General features: G+C 42.0%; 1 protein-coding gene across 5 annotated transcripts in view; it reads right to left on the reverse strand.

Annotated features, from left to right (window-relative positions):
• col27a1b (collagen, type XXVII, alpha 1b) overlaps positions 1–15,609 on the reverse strand; it is a 474,822-nt gene that overhangs the window by 9,607 nt on the left and 449,606 nt on the right. For 3 of the 5 annotated variants that reach the window (XM_069885118.1, XM_069885099.1, XM_069885108.1), the window contains 6 exons: positions 14,627–14,680; positions 6,711–6,773; positions 5,948–6,001; positions 5,794–5,829; positions 583–600; positions 33–68 (listed from right to left, as the gene is read on the reverse strand). In XM_069885118.1, the coding sequence (XP_069741219.1) occupies positions 33–68; positions 583–600; positions 5,794–5,829; positions 5,948–6,001; positions 6,711–6,773; positions 14,627–14,680 (261 nt within the window). Of the gene's footprint in view, positions 1–32; positions 69–582; positions 601–5,793; positions 5,830–5,947; positions 6,002–6,710; positions 6,774–12,973; positions 13,210–13,285; positions 13,706–14,626; positions 14,681–15,609 lie in introns of those variants that run through there. The other 2 variants (XM_069885131.1, XM_069885127.1) reach the window with 2 other exon arrangements.

The raw sequence follows: 15,609 nt of genomic DNA on the forward strand, positions 1-15,609 counted from the left end.
TTATTTTGCTATTAAAAAGTCCTGAAACTTACTGGTGGTCCAGGGAGTCCTCGAGGGCCCATTGGACCCTAAAATGTTAGAAGGCACAAAATATTCCATCAGTTTCAGTCGCAAGTTCAAGAAAAAAATCATATTATGTGTTTTGATGATATTTAACAGTGGATGTTAAGTCTACAATTGTTTTACCGCTCTTCTAATTAATGCTGAAACTATTTTTCTGATAGACAATATGGAGAATATCCACATGGACAATAATAAAGCAGAATGGACTCTTATTTTGTTCTGGGAAAGTAGGACATGCCTTAGTTGCCTTGAACACTGCAGGTTCTAAATCTGTTTATTTTGACAATATAATCTTAAAGCACCCCAAGTCACAGGAAGACTTCCCCTCCTGGGCTGTAGTTTGCACAAGAATCACCATTCTTTTTCTTTTTGTGGGATTGTTCTTTAATGTTTCATTAAAATGTCAACACAAACGTTGAACAAAAAATTATGATTATACCAAGCAATCTCTGCAAACACAGGCTCGATAAAGAACAATGCTGTGAAATCTGAAAATATTAAAAGAAGGTAACATCTTACCTTTGGCCCTTGGAGCCCCTACCATCCAATCAAGGAAAAAAGAAAACAGTAAGTCAAGAAACTTCCATGAAAATTCTCAGAAATAATGTCATTAGCAACTAAGAACCATCCGCTATAATAATTAGTCAGCTATATCAAAAATGTCTACCTTCAGGACTACTGTTCTCAATCGACCTGGACCATATAGAACACTCATGCGCACCACTCATGAAGTGAAGTATAATAACTATTTTAACAGATATTTGCGGGAGTCCTCATACAGAGGGGCATAGAACATCTCTTGTTTGATTCAATTCATCCAGTTGCTCTTAAGCATTTCCGCTATAGTGGAGGAGGAGAGGGCTTTTAAGAAGCTGTTGGGTCAATTTTTATGTATTGTTACGGGCCCAGAGGACCCTAAAACCCAGCAGCAATAGAAATTCACCAATACAAATGGTTACTTAAACAAAAGTCATTTTAGATTTTCTTTAAACATAAAAAAAATCAAACTTTAACTTATTACTAATAACTTAACCTAATTTAACCCCCTTCTAATTCTAAGTGCATGTGTATAAATTCAGAAAAGTTCTTTGATTCACAGTCCAAACTCACTTCTCACTCCTCCAAGTTCACCGGTATCAGGCAATTCTTATACTATGCACAGAATCTAACATTTTTGAATTTTCACCAAGCTCTGGTGGTTAAATGGTTACCACTCAGGAAGGTTCTTGTTAGTTTCAGAGAGAGATTTGTTGCTCATTGGACACACACAAACTGATTCCTTCCGATCAGCCACTTCAATGTCTGGCCGAAGAAACGTGCCCCATCAGGGTTTTCCAAATGATAACTTCTTTTTCTGTAGGTCACCACAGAGTTCCTTTTGTTTCCTTTATTTCAGGTGAAGCACTCTAGCCAGCCATTTCCTCTTGTATGGACCACAAGGGTTTTCAACAGGCTGAGCTCAGAACTCACAACCCGTCTTCAAAATGGGGTTTCAACAAGCTGCCAGCTTGCCATGCTGCAGAAACTAGTTCTCTCTCTCTCGCTCTCTCAGAGAAAGCCTGTTTTTCTCCTCTCTCTGCTTGCAAAACCACATGACCTCCCTAGAACAGCAAACTGCATTTAGACAAACCGCGGCTCTGGACCCAAACCTATGAGTCCGTCCATCTGTTGCTCTCAAAAAAATAATCTATTACTCCACATCATGTCCAATTAAAACCTACTTGTGAAGTCCTTAAAGTCATTCTCCAAAGTTTTTGCAAAGGCACTCAGAGCCTGGACTGTCTGGCATGAGCAGAGCTCTGGCATTTTAAGTGAGATCTGTTTTGTGAAGTGTTTGTTTGTGACCTGCCCTACTCTCACAATCTATCTCCTTCAAAAAGATTTCTATATACAATATAAAATATGATATAATCCATCACAGTATGTTATACACTGTCACAAGAATTTGCAGATACCCGAGCAGTATGAATGAAAATTAAAGAAAACAGGACACCACAAATGCTGGAATCTGGAGCATCAAACAATCTGCTGGAGGAACTCAGAGCATTGAGCAGCATCATTAGGCCCTTTCAAACTGCCATGTAAGTTGGGGTTAACTGGGCAAGCGCCCTAGTTACCAGGGTCAACCCTGTCGGAATCCAACCCAGTTAAACTTACCTAGGTCACGTCCACGGACAATTTGAACAGGAAAATGACCATCCCACTTACTCCTGTGATGTCAGTGCTTGCGTGACCAGGCAGCCAGCATCTGAACATCCGGCAGTACTTCCAGTAAGTGTGTCATTGCGGGAGTAGGATCCCCCTTAAATCACCAGGTGGTCATTTAATGGGTCAACCCCCCTGCAATTTAAAAGGTGCTTCCGAGCATTTTTGCCCCAGTAATCGTGCCTGGGTCCCAGGAGGGCTACCCATGTGCTGGAATTTAAAAGGGGCTACTGGGAGACAAAGAATTCTCAACAGTTTCACTTCAATCTTGATGAAGGGTCTGGCTTAAAATGTTGACAAAGGAAAAAGACACAAGATGGTTTAAAGAGCTACTGTGAAGGGTGCACCAACATAGAAGAAGATCTCCTCTCCAAAGTTGTTTTCCTCAGTTGCATTTCTGTTCATCAAGGTGAAGGAGTCTTCTGGCAGGAAGCTGAAACTGCTGCTCCTCAGTATTATCAGCCCTTACTCCTACACAGTGGTTATATGATGGAATGTCCTATTTAAGTGTAGAGAAAATAATATTAAAGATAGGAAATTTCAATTTATGAAATTGTGGGGCCCGTTCTTAGAATTTTTTATAAATGGAAGAATTAGCAAATTTTTGTATGTTCTGGTGGTTCATTGTCTGTTCTCTGGGGGTCACCAGTGGTTCTACATGATTGATTTTTTAAAAATTAATTTATAAGTTAACCTTGATTAGAGGGAGGGAGTAGATTAGATTTAGTTTTTTTTTCTCCTTTACTTCATACAAGGTTTTTCAACAAATGGGTTTAACATGGTTGCATAGATCATTTCAATTAAATGTTTTTGAAGTATTGTAAGCTATTATTGATGTAGTTTTGTCTACTTTCTTTTCATGGCCTTTTTTCGTGCGTGCTTACTTGTATACAAATGAATTATTATGTAATTGTCAATTCTGTATTTATGCTTATATGTTAAACACAATAAAAATATTTTAAAAAAGAAAGAAAAAGTTTTATCAACCAGCGTCTACTGTTGGCATTCCAATGTCAACAGAGGAACTAACCCCCATTCACTTTGCTTCAACTTGAGTACAAGTGGATTACCTACTGATAAGTATCCACCTCACGACCTGTGTTCTCCTCCACTGATCTAATTTGGTGGTCTATGCAGTCCCAATGTTTATGGGCTATTTGAGTCTTCTTTGGCTTGGCTTCGCGGATGAATATTTATGGAGGGGTAAATGTCCACGTCAGCTGCAGGCTCGCTTGTGGCTGACAAGTCCAATGCAGGACAGGCAAACACGGTTGCAGGGGAAAATTTGTTGGTTGGGTGTTGGGTTTTTCCTCCTTTGTCTTTTGTCAGTGAGGTGGATCTTTTACTCAAATCCTCTTGCAATAAAGGCTAACATTCTGCTCGTTTTTAAAAAAGTGCTTGTGTACCTGAACATTGTCTTTTAGTGATTTGTACACAAAGCCACCTAGGTCCATTTGAACCATTTAAGAATCTCAAATCTCCAAATTTTTCTAACAAAGTAGATTTCTGCTCGCCTTGTGTCCTTGCTCATTCAATTGGTTTGTTAATATTTTCCTGAAGCCTCTCTGCAATCTTTTAACCGGTCACCATATCATCCTACTTAGATTCAGAAGCAACCTAGCTTATTGCTGCTAATACACATGCTGGAGAAACTTGGCAGGTCCCGCAGCATCCATGGGAGGCAAAGATGTAAAACCTCAATGAAGGGCTCTGGTCTGAAATGTTGGTGATACATAGTTGCCTCCTATGGACGCTCCAGGGCCTCCAACACTTTGGTGTATTAACTGCAATCAGAACACCTGCAGGCTTTCTTGTTTCACTAGCTTATTACTGCATTTGGTTTCCTCATCTAAATAATTGACAGAACTTCTGAGCAACTGGGGGACCTTTCCTGCAGCATCCTACCAATCTCAATCTCCCAACCTGAACAATCCATTTATTCCCACTGCCCGTTTTCTATTCAACCCTTTATAACCCACACAAGTAATTACCATTTGTGGTAATTTTCCTTAATAACCTGAGGTTATTATTGCAGGCCTCCTGACAGTTCATATACAGGTAGACCCCGACAAACGACGGGGTTCAGTTCCGCAACTCGCATCATCAGGTGAAAATATCACAAGTTGGATTTACTTTCCGAGCCGCTCCTGCTGGAAGCCCAAGATGGTATATGGTAACTAGGGGCAGTGGCGTCACTTTGCAACCTACGATGTGATTGGAAATGCATGGGCAGATTGCTGTCGTTCTCGCTCCCTCTTCAATCTCTCCCACCCAGCCACGGCAATCTGCCCATGCATTCCAAATCGTTTAAAAAAAAACGGTGTTGGATCTGACAAAGCACGTTGGGAAAGCAAACTGCGTGCACTGACTGGATGGATGAGTTTCTTCAGAGAAGGAAAAGCAGCCACGTTGATACAGGTAGAGCCTGACTTACCTTTATTCAAAATGGATTCTGATCATTGTAACTTCAAAATATAGTATGTCAGAACTTCGTAAGTCAGGGTCTATTAGTTCCTACATATCTATTCTGACAGCTGCAACCATAGCAACTCTTAAAAGATATGTCAAATGTAAATCCACATTGAATCTGCCCAATCCAATCATAATTTGCCCTGTAAATATTTCCTTATTAATAAATTTCTACCATTTTCCAGTCAGGTTAACAGATTGACAATTCCCCATTTTCCATTTCACTCCTTTCTTAAATAGTGGCTACATTTGCGAACTTCCAATCTCTGCAAACTGTTTTAAAAGCTACTCAATAGGCTTCTTCAGGTATATTCTCCACCAAGAATGCACTTGCAGAAGTGGAAGCAGGCCTTTGAATTGCTGTTCAGGTGGCAGCGCTGGCCACCTGAAGGGACAGCTGCACCAGATGCACCTCTGAGCACACTCCGGCTCCTGTCCCTTCGGGCTGTCAGGTTTGGGATGGCGGGCTGTCAGCACGGGGACGTCCCCACACTGATCCTGTTGCCTCGCTCTCTCCCCACAGCCCGATATCAGTCCCCACAGCCAGCGCCGGTTGCCCCACAGTGTGGGGACTGATATTGGGCTGTGGGGAGAGAGCGGGGTAGCGGGATCAGTGTGGGGACATTCCCGCACTGACAGCCCATGCCGGCTGCCTCTGCCATAACGTCCCGCGCCGGGAGGCAGGGGCAGCTGGGAGGGGAGCTGTCAGGCCTGCTGACTGTCATCCCCTTAGAAGCCGCTTTCAGGCGGCTGCATTCAGGTGCCGGGGTGGGGGGACCTTGGCGATTATCCCTCCTGCGCTTTCAAGTGGCCTCCTGACAGCCGCATATGGGCATAATATGCGGCTTTAAATCGGAGGTTTTTTGGCCACCTGTAAGTGCCTAATTTTAAACCAATCCAGACACAGACTCCTTATAGCCAGCAATGGACTGCCAGATTAATAAAAATCACACTCTGAACAGAAAATAAGATCCTCAAATTGAAAAGCCAAGCAAAGTCAGAGTTCCTCATTAAGTAGAAAGATTGGCTTTTAAGTTTCTGTGACACTGATCTTACCATATCACCTTGATTTCCTTTGTAACCTTTTGGACCCTAAGGAACAAATAAGATTGTGATGTCCAGATTAGCATAACAAGGAAATCCAAGTACCATCAATAATTCAAAGCATTCTTCTATTCAAGTTCACAAAGACAAAGGAAAGCAAACTCACTGGATGCCCCTTTGGACCTGCCAAACCAAATGGACCAATGATGCCTTCTTTACCCTGGAAAGGAAAAAATATTATTCCCTCTCACACCAACTGCTTTCAAATACTATTTTATTTATGTTCATGTTTGATGAGCAACAGATTCCAAATGTTAAAAAAAAATAGTCGGGTGCGAACAATCAGCTTTCGAGATTCACAAAGACCAGAAGACCTCTTAAGTTTCACCTCCAACAACCACCAAATCCAATGTGAAAATGTAATAAGGAATCAATCCATTTTGCAAATTTTCCCGATGATTTGACTCACACTTTGAATGTTTGCATCATGTGGTATTATAACATTTTAACAATTCAGACTCAAAGATTGATAGATGACAGCAATCCATGACACGTGATTTATCACTGTCCTGCAATCCACATCTTCACGTTGATTCAATTTGAAGTTTTTCATAATTACTTGCGTTTGTGAAATTACAAATTATTAATTCAGAAACTAGTAAAAAGACATAATTGACAGATCTGTATTGCTCACTTAAAGTCCTCAGAAAAGAAAGACGGTACGTGGTCCTTTTCACGACCACAGAGTTCATCCTTTGATGAGTGAGCAGAAGGAGGGGTTGATGATGCATTGATAATTGATGTAGTATTGGGGAGCTATTGAAACTCAGGTTTGGTAAAATCAAGTAAAGCAAAAAAGGTGATTATTCATTGTTTAATTGACTACATCAGCTCTTTTATCAATAATGATTGTTTATGTAACTACATACCATTAATCCTGGAGGCCCTTTTGGACCTTGGATCCCAGAAAAACCTACATTTCCAGGTTGGCCCTAAACAAAAAGAACAAGTAAAAGATGATGGATCATTGTGCTCCTAATTCATATTTATCCCCATTTTCACAAATATGATTATTTGACTTAAACACAATGAAGGTTATAATGATCAGTTATCAAACAAGTGGCCAGATTTCTCCTGGGAAATAATTTTCCAGTTATTCAGTTTGGTGGGTGTGAAGTATCAGGCTACTGAGTATAGAAGGGAGAATTCCTTAGTAATACCTATTGCATTAATGGAGATGCCATTATTGTTGACAATGGGACTGTACATTATTGACAAGAAGAGAGTGTTACAGATCTAGATCAGTTTGAATCCTTATGCTGCAGGAGTTGGTGGACAGATGGACTGATAGGATGGGCCCATTTGCTGCAGAATTTTCTCCAATCGAGGCAAAAAATATGATCTGAGCTTTGTTTCAGAACACTGAGCGAAGAGCAGCAGCATTGTCTAAAATTAAATGAATTTCATTACATCTTTAACGCATGCAGTGGAACGCTCATAAACTCGCTCAGTGGGGGAAGGGGGGGGGGGAAAGAGATTAGGTGCTAGGACCTACCTGTCAACAAACGTTAACACCATCCACCTCTCCCATGTAGGAGACTGGGGGTGCGCTACTTTTATTGTGTCAAGCATCACTAGACGCTACTATCACTTGACACATGCTATATACGCGGCTGGGGGGTGGGTGGAGAGTCGCTAGGTGCGACAAGCTAGATGCAAATGATGTGGGAGGGGAGCGATGGCCATGGGGGGTACAGCACCTTGCTGGGGGGCGGGCAATGCCCGTGAATTTCCCCCTCCTACCCCAGCACTGACCCTGTTCTTTTTACTGCTTTACTGAACAGCTTTCAGCTTTTTATTTTTGTAATAATTTGACAGGGTCTCATCAAATAGTTCCTTGAATTTGAAGTTCCCATACTTGACCCCTGATATTTTCTGTTCCATATCTTTATTCTTCCATATGAAAGGATCTTCTCTTCTTAGCTCTGATCACACAAACTGATCTTCTATCTTTGTAAAGTGTATTGGTTTCATGCTCATTTCCCTGATATCTTCAAGTGTGTTTTGTCCAGCTTCACTCACCACATTAAATTTTCAACCACATAACCCAGCACCTACACTGACAGATGGTGCTAATGGGTCTTTCTCCCTCAGGATTGTCCTCATGTCACCCAACTCTTTGCAAAACTCTTCTCTCCTTCTACTTGCAAAATGTCACCCCTCTACCAGTACTCACCAAACCCCTTCCCCCCAAAAAAAAGTTGCTGTCATTAAAATTTTTGCTGATTTTGCTAATGCCAACATTTCTTGAGGACTACCTCCAATCTAGTCTCTGGCCATGGTTCATTGCTCTACTGTTACTTCATGAATTGCTTCAACGTTGCCTTCAGATGCTACAGATGAGTTTAGGAATAGTGATGGTCAAGGTAAATGCAGGGCAGCACTCAAGTATGAAGCTAAAACTGTGATAATGACAGGTTGTAGATCTAAAAGATGTGTCAGCAAGCTTAAGAAGTACAAGCGATCTCATCCTCTTCAGATTCAGATTTCAGGTTTATTGTCAGAGAACATACATGATATCACAAAACCCCGAGATTCTTTTCTTGCTGATGAGACAGAATTACCACTTATTGGCAGTGCAAAAAACATTGACTCAACATACACATGTAATCAAATAAAGAAATGTAAACAAACTTATTGTGCACTACAGAGGGGGAGGAAAAAAAAAGTGCAAATCAAAGAGTCCTTAACCAAGGCCCTGATCAAGGGGTTTGATGGTGGAGGGGTAGTAGCTGTTCCTGCATCTGGTGGTTGGAGTCTTGTGACACCAATACCTCTTTCCTGATGGCAGCAGCGAGGACAGTTTGTGTGCTAGGTGGTGTGGATCTTTGATGATTGCTGCTGCTCTCTGATGGCAGCGTTCCTTGTACATTGTGGGGGTGGGGGAGGGGCAGGCTTTTACCCATGATGTCCTGGGCTGTGTCCACTTACTTTTGCAGAGCTTTATGCTCAACGGTTTTGGTGTTCCCGTACCAGACCGTGATGTAGCTGGTCAGCACACTTTCCACCACACATCTGTAGAAATCTGCCAGGGTTTCTGGTTTCATCCCAAACCTCCGCAAATTCCTGAGGAAGTAGAGGTGCTGATGTGCTTTCTTTCCGATGCCATTGGGTCCAGGAAAGATCCTCCGAGACTCCCAAGACTTAAATTTGCTCACTGCTTTGTAAACCTCTGGTTTTCCCTTCAATCAGCTCTTTAGTTTTGGTGACATTGAATGCAAGGTTGTTGATGATGTATAATTCAGCCAAGTTTTCTCTCTCCTATAGCTGACTCATTACTTTCATTTATACAACCCACTATCGTGGTATCATCGGCAAATTTTATGTCACTATTGTACCGAGCCCCACAGTCGTAGGAGTAAAGTGAGTAGAGCAGAGGGCTAAGAATACAGCCGGGTACTGATGGAGATTCACTGTGGATGTGAGTGCCACTGGTCGGTGGTAATTTTGGCAGGTTAACACACTCTTCTTGACACCATTTTGAAACAGGTGGGTACCATGCCCTGCTAGAGTGAGACATTGAAGATATCCACAAATACATTGGCAAGTTGGTCAGCACAGACCGGATGCTTTCCTCAAATTCACTCTCCTGAAGGCAGCCTGCATGTCACCATCGGATATTGAGAGGAGAGGATCATCAGGGGACATGGGAGTGCACAGTGGTGGTTCTTCCTTGTTCTTAAGGTCGAATATGGTTCTTAGATTCTTTTACACTACATATGGAATGAATGGAGGTATTTCTGAAAATGAGCAGCATCACAGAAGTTCCAGAGAAAACACAGAACAGTGTAGTAAAGCCAGATGCAAAGTTGATGTATGTAGGACAGAAGACACATGAAAAGTTGATGTGCTTACTCGCTCCAAGGACATGTTCATACAAGAGCATTGGAAAGACCTTGAAAGGACATTTTAATCTCGTGTCTTCGAAGAATTTTAGTCTCGTGTTGATGGACGGAAGACAGAGGCAGATACTGTGAAACCGGATTCACAATGGGGAGAAGGTCAATCACTGCTGCACGATAAACTGTGCAAGATAGTTTGACCCTAGGTTCACAGTGCCAGAATGTTTCACAGTAATGAATGATAAACTGTGTCAAATACTCTGACCCCAGGTTCACATGGGATGTGTAGCCAGCGTAAGAGGAAACACTTGACAGTGACTTTGGAAAAAAACATAGGATTTTAGACAGGATTCTTTGAGATTGTTTGTTGTTTGAGCTGACAAATGACAGAATGGAAGCAAATTGACACATTTGATGTTATTTTTGAAGGATCATGTAGGATAATTGGCAGTAAAGTTGTTCCATTCAGGACTCTGTTCTGAGATGCAGGCAGGAATGGTGTAGAATACGAGTGCAGAAAGTTAGCAAGTCTCTTGGGTGAAAAAGGGTAAGAAGATCTTGCTGGGAATGTTAATGAATTCAAAATGACATTATGTTATAGGTGTCACCGAATAGACATTGTCTGAAAAAGTCAACAGTCATAGCTCCAAAGCAAACCCTAGTAGGACAGACACTACAGCTAACTTCCCAGGTTAGTCAATAAATTGATCCTAAATCCATGAGCTTCAGCTTTAACTACAGTCTCTTATGAGGGACTTTTCAAATGCCAACTTGAGGTGCATGGAAGCAACACCACTAGACATTTTCCTGCATCTTAGTTCATTGAACTCTTCAAAAATTTCAATTATATTCTTCAGGCATGACCTACCCTTCACTAATCCATAATAAAACACAAAATGCTGGAAATACTCAGCAGGTCAGGCTGCATCTGTGGAGAGAAAAACAGAATTAACATTTCAGGACAAAAACCTTGTTTGACCTGCTGAGTGCTTCCAGGATTTTTTGGTGTCTATTTCAGATTTTCAGCGTCTGCAGTTTTTTTGCCAGTCCTTTACACATCCATTTTGACTCTCCCTGGCCAAATGAACATTTTCAAAGAGTACAATGACTTCATTCTTATTTACAGACAATCATAAACATTGGACAAAACAAGAATTCGCTGCTTTCCCTCTCTCACCATCCAAAATATTGGTGCAATGTGTGCAATTTAAAAAAGCTACAGCAAGAGTTTCCAATGCAAATTTTGTCCGATGGTCCATGTTTTGCTATGTTAGAGTCACGGGGGGGGGGATGTTTGGCATAGCGGTTAGTGGAATGCCTTTATTGTGCCAGTGATCAGGTCCGGGGTTTGAATCCTGCGCTGTAAGGAGTTTGTACATTCTCCCTGTGACTGCATGGGATTTCCCTAGGGATTCCAGTTTCCTCCCACCTTTCAAAATGTACTGAGGGTGTAGGTTAATTGGGTGAAAATTGGGTGGCACGGACTTGGGGGCTGAAATGGCCTGTTACTGTGCTATAGATCTAAATTTAAAAAAAATGTAAACATGAAGTTGCTGCTGCTGTACAGATATTAATAATTTTCCTGTTTCTCCTTTCAGGTCTGTATTAGTTACTCATCAATTTGGAATAGACTTCAACATTGATGCAGTATAATTGATGCTGCTTGAGAAGCCCAGTTTGTAGCTTCTCTCAACTTTTACCATATGTACATTACAAGAACAGGTCACATAAATCAATTCTTTAATCCAATCCAACATGGACCAATCATTTTCTTATTTGCTCACCTCAGCAACAGTCACTCCAACAATGTTTCCACCAGCTTCCTATCCCTTCCACCTACGATACCCCACCTGATTATACTGAGCTGAGAGGCAAAACATTTTGCATCTGGGCCCTCAGCTCTTTCTCAGCTGAAGCTGGCATTGTAGCATGCTCCGATTAATTAGAAAAGTGTTGCTGACTGTGGTAACCCACTGTTATGCTATGATTGGTGCTGCTGGCTGAAACGCCTCTGGAGACTAATCCTACCCATAGCCCTTTGCATTCGGTACAGACCTTGAAGTTTTTAGTGATTGTCCGGACTTCCTCAATGGAGTATGGTAGGTTCCGAGCTTTGATAAAATGGAAAAACCTAGTTACTCCGGGGTGACAAAGGTTATTATGGAGGACCTGCAGTTTGTCCATTTAGCCAGTAGAGGATGTCGTGGTTGTAAGTGGACAGGTCAATTCTCCACCTGAGGATCTTTTCATTCTCTGTTTTGCCTCCCTGCTTATTATTAAACATGAATGCGACTGCTCACTGATCCGTGAGGAGAGTGAACTGTTTTCTGGTGAGGTAATGCCTCCAGTGGCATACTGCCTTCATGATGGCCTGGGCTTCTATCTTAACTAATTTCAGGGCCCTGGAGGGTGTGTGAGAAAAAGGCGATGAGTCTGCCCGCTTGGTTGAGTGTGAGAGCCAGGGCAAAGTTGGATGAATCGCTTTCCAGTTGGAACAGTGTGGACTCGTCAATGGCATGCATTGTTGGCTTGGCAATGTCGTCCTTGATATAGTCAAATGCAGGTTGTGCATTAGGGGAAACATAATGGCTTTGACCAATGGGTGAATCTTGTCTGCATAGTTGGGGACCTATTGAGCGTAATATGAGAAGAACTCAAGGCATCTTTTCAGTGCTTTCGACCATGCAGTCGAGGAAGGTTAATCATGCTGTTTGAAGTGGTGACTATCCGCACGCGGTGCTGTGAGGTTTTGTAGATGGTTTAGATTGGCAAACTTTGGCATAATGTCTCTTTTTTCTGTACCTAGCGCATACCGCCTCCTTGAAAGGACAGCATTTCCTTGGGTGCATACCCTGCCTGCAGAAGTGGGAATTTGGGAGATCACCCGAAACGACGGCCGAGGTCAGGTCACTCGAGGAGGGGGAAGGTGTGGGCGACCAGTCCCTCATGGTGTGGGATGATCCTCTGTCCCAGGATAGCAGCACCTGCGGCAACCAAGAGGCGGCTGAGTAATCACCTGAGTTTTGGAAGGCCAACTCCAGTGTCTCTGTCAGCTCAACTACCCTCTGTAGATCAAACACCTTTTGTTCCAGGAGTCTCTGTCTTATGTATCTGGAGCAATTACCCACATAAGTGTCCTGGATGAGGCCTTCAGTGTTCTGGGTGGCTGATATGGCCTTACAGTCACACACTCTGCATAGGCTCTGGAGGGCTGCAGGTACTCAGTGCTTGACTCACCAGGTCACTGCTTTCTGGTGGCCAGGAGGTGCCATTTACTTTCTTGTGATACTGGGCCTTCAGAATTTCCATGGCTGCTGGGTACGAATGGGGGTTGCTGATTATTGGGAATACTTGGGGTCTGACTCGTCAGACAATTAATTTCAGTCGGTTAGCATCCATGGTGATAACATCGACGGATGCCGCCAGGAAGTCTTCAAAACAGTGTAGCCAGAGTTTGAACATGTTTGGAGTGCCTGGCAATCAAGGGTTGGTGTCAAACTTCTCAGGTTTCAAGTCCTGTTCCATGCTTTTTTGGAAAAAAATTATAGTTAATAAAACCATCAATAATCACAAAAGACTGAAGTGAAACTGATAGGCTTTTATTTACTATAGACTGGAACAGCCATCAAACTCATTGACTGATCAAGGCGGAGTGGAATGGGGAGCATGCAAAGGGCTATGGGTAGGATCAGTCTCGGGAGGTGTGTCCAGCCGGCAGCAGCAGTGGTTTACCTTTACCACACTGACCTTCATTAAAAGGTCGATGAAACAAAATCATTTGTTTTTATCTTTTGTAATCATTTCATATTTTAAATTCATATGCATGAGCAAAATTGTTTATGAGTTAATTTATCATGTTTTTCTATTTCAAATTCTTTTTTAAACGGTGGCAGTGATACCACAAAGCCATGATTAGTTTGTGGCTATGGGGATCCAGTAGCGATGAATGTAAAGTGTGGGCTTATTCCAAGCATGATTCAGCCAGGATTCTTACTGGTTATAAAGGAAATGTCTTCAGGAAACTGTGGATACAATTAATGTCAAAAATCATCTGTATATACATAATTATGTGGTAACATCAAAAGCTCTCTGTTACTATTCAAACATCTCTATAATAGAGGTAAAATGACTGATAATTGTCTGTGGGTGATGCACAAGCTACAAAGGATATGTGCTTGAAGTGAATAACTATACTAGGACACGGAGTAGGAGGCTACCTGGCCACTCTTTACCTCCACCATTTGACGTGACATGGCTGATCTATGCTGGCTTCAGTTCCTCATCTGTATCAGCTCCCCATAAGGGTTAATCCATGTTCCTTTGCTTGAAACACTCCCACTAGTACAAACATTGAAGCATCAATCCTGTGATCAATCATTACCAGCTTATATTTTTTATAAGATCACCCCTTATTTTTCTGAATTCCAAAGAATTAGTATCATTTGACATAATGAGTGTGGAATGCTACCCAATCCTTTCTTATTGGAAGGAACCAAAACTGCCCAGAATGGGTAAAAATTAAATATTTAAATACAGCTCCCCAGTGCTCAAGAACATATGGGATAGTTTGCACAAAAATGTCAACTTAATCTGCTTACATGAAACACAACCAAGAAATTCATGTGCAATTAATTAAACCTATCTAACATCTAGCGTAAACCTACTGTTGACGTCAGGCAACATTTGGTACATAATGAACATTTTGCAGGATGTAGCAGCACGTGAAGGAAAGTCATTTTATCAACATATCATGTGGGTGGTAAAATAATGGATTATTCTATGATATACTAAGTCATGTTAAATGTTACAGTAAAAACTTTGATTTAACATGCTGGTTGACAATCCAATGACTTTTTAAAAAAATTTAAATATTATTGTTTCTTAACAGCTCAAGAAAGCAGAAAATGATCCTGAACCTCAGAAAATAGTTTCAGATCCAATACCTTTGGTCCAAATACTCCCATCAGCCCAGGGAAGCCAGACTCTCCAGGATCTCCCTGAAAACAACAAATACATTTGGTTACTAATAAAAAAAGAGGGCCCAATTAGGTTGGAGCAAATCTAAACACAGATAGCATCTTAATAGTCTGCTGCTACAAGGCCCACTCAATAGCCAATGCTTTTAAAGAACTAAATTTGGTTCATGTATAATAGGCGTTAAAGTGATTTTGACAGTTTTGTATCCACCACCCACATCCTATTCATGTCCTGCATTTTGTTGCAATAACAACAAGAATTGAATTCATGTATCCTATCTCACACACTCGATCAGATTACATTCTCTATCAGTGGGGAAAAGCCAGCGTGAGTGGCCCAGTGCAGGAGTAGAGAGTTAGAGGCTTTGGCTCGAGAGGCTTCAGCAAAAAGAGACTGAAGACGTGCTACAGGAAAGGTCAGGTAAGATCTTTTCATAGTAACCCAGAGTAGGTTGTAGAGATAGCAGCTTGGGCAGTGAACTGCTCCAATTGTTGCAGGATATAGGAAACCAGGAACAGCACAAGAATCCCTGATGACTACCCCTGCAAGAGGTACAACCAGCTGCAGCTCCTTACAGACTGTGTTTGGGAACTAGAGCTGGATGAACTTTGGGAGGTAGAGGGCGTGTCAGACAGAAGCTAGAAGGAGACAGTCACACCATAAAGGCAAGAGACAGGTAACTGGATAACACTTAGGAGAGGGGAGAAAAATAGACAGTCAGTGCAGAGCTCCCCTGCCGCTATTCCCATCAGTGACGTTTACCTCTATGGATACTGAACGGATAAGAGCTTCTGCAGCTGCAAAAGAGACTCCAAGATAGTGTGTTGCTTCCTGGGTGCTCAGGTCTAGGATGTCTCTGAGCAGTTGCAGAATATTCTTAAGGGGAAGGGTGAGCAGCTAGAGATCATGGTATATATTGGTCCTGCTAATGACATAGGCAGGAGTGGGC

The sequence above is a fragment of the Narcine bancroftii genome, chromosome 1 (assembly GCF_036971445.1).
Source record: "Narcine bancroftii isolate sNarBan1 chromosome 1, sNarBan1.hap1, whole genome shotgun sequence".
Taxonomy (NCBI): domain Eukaryota; kingdom Metazoa; phylum Chordata; class Chondrichthyes; order Torpediniformes; family Narcinidae; genus Narcine; species Narcine bancroftii.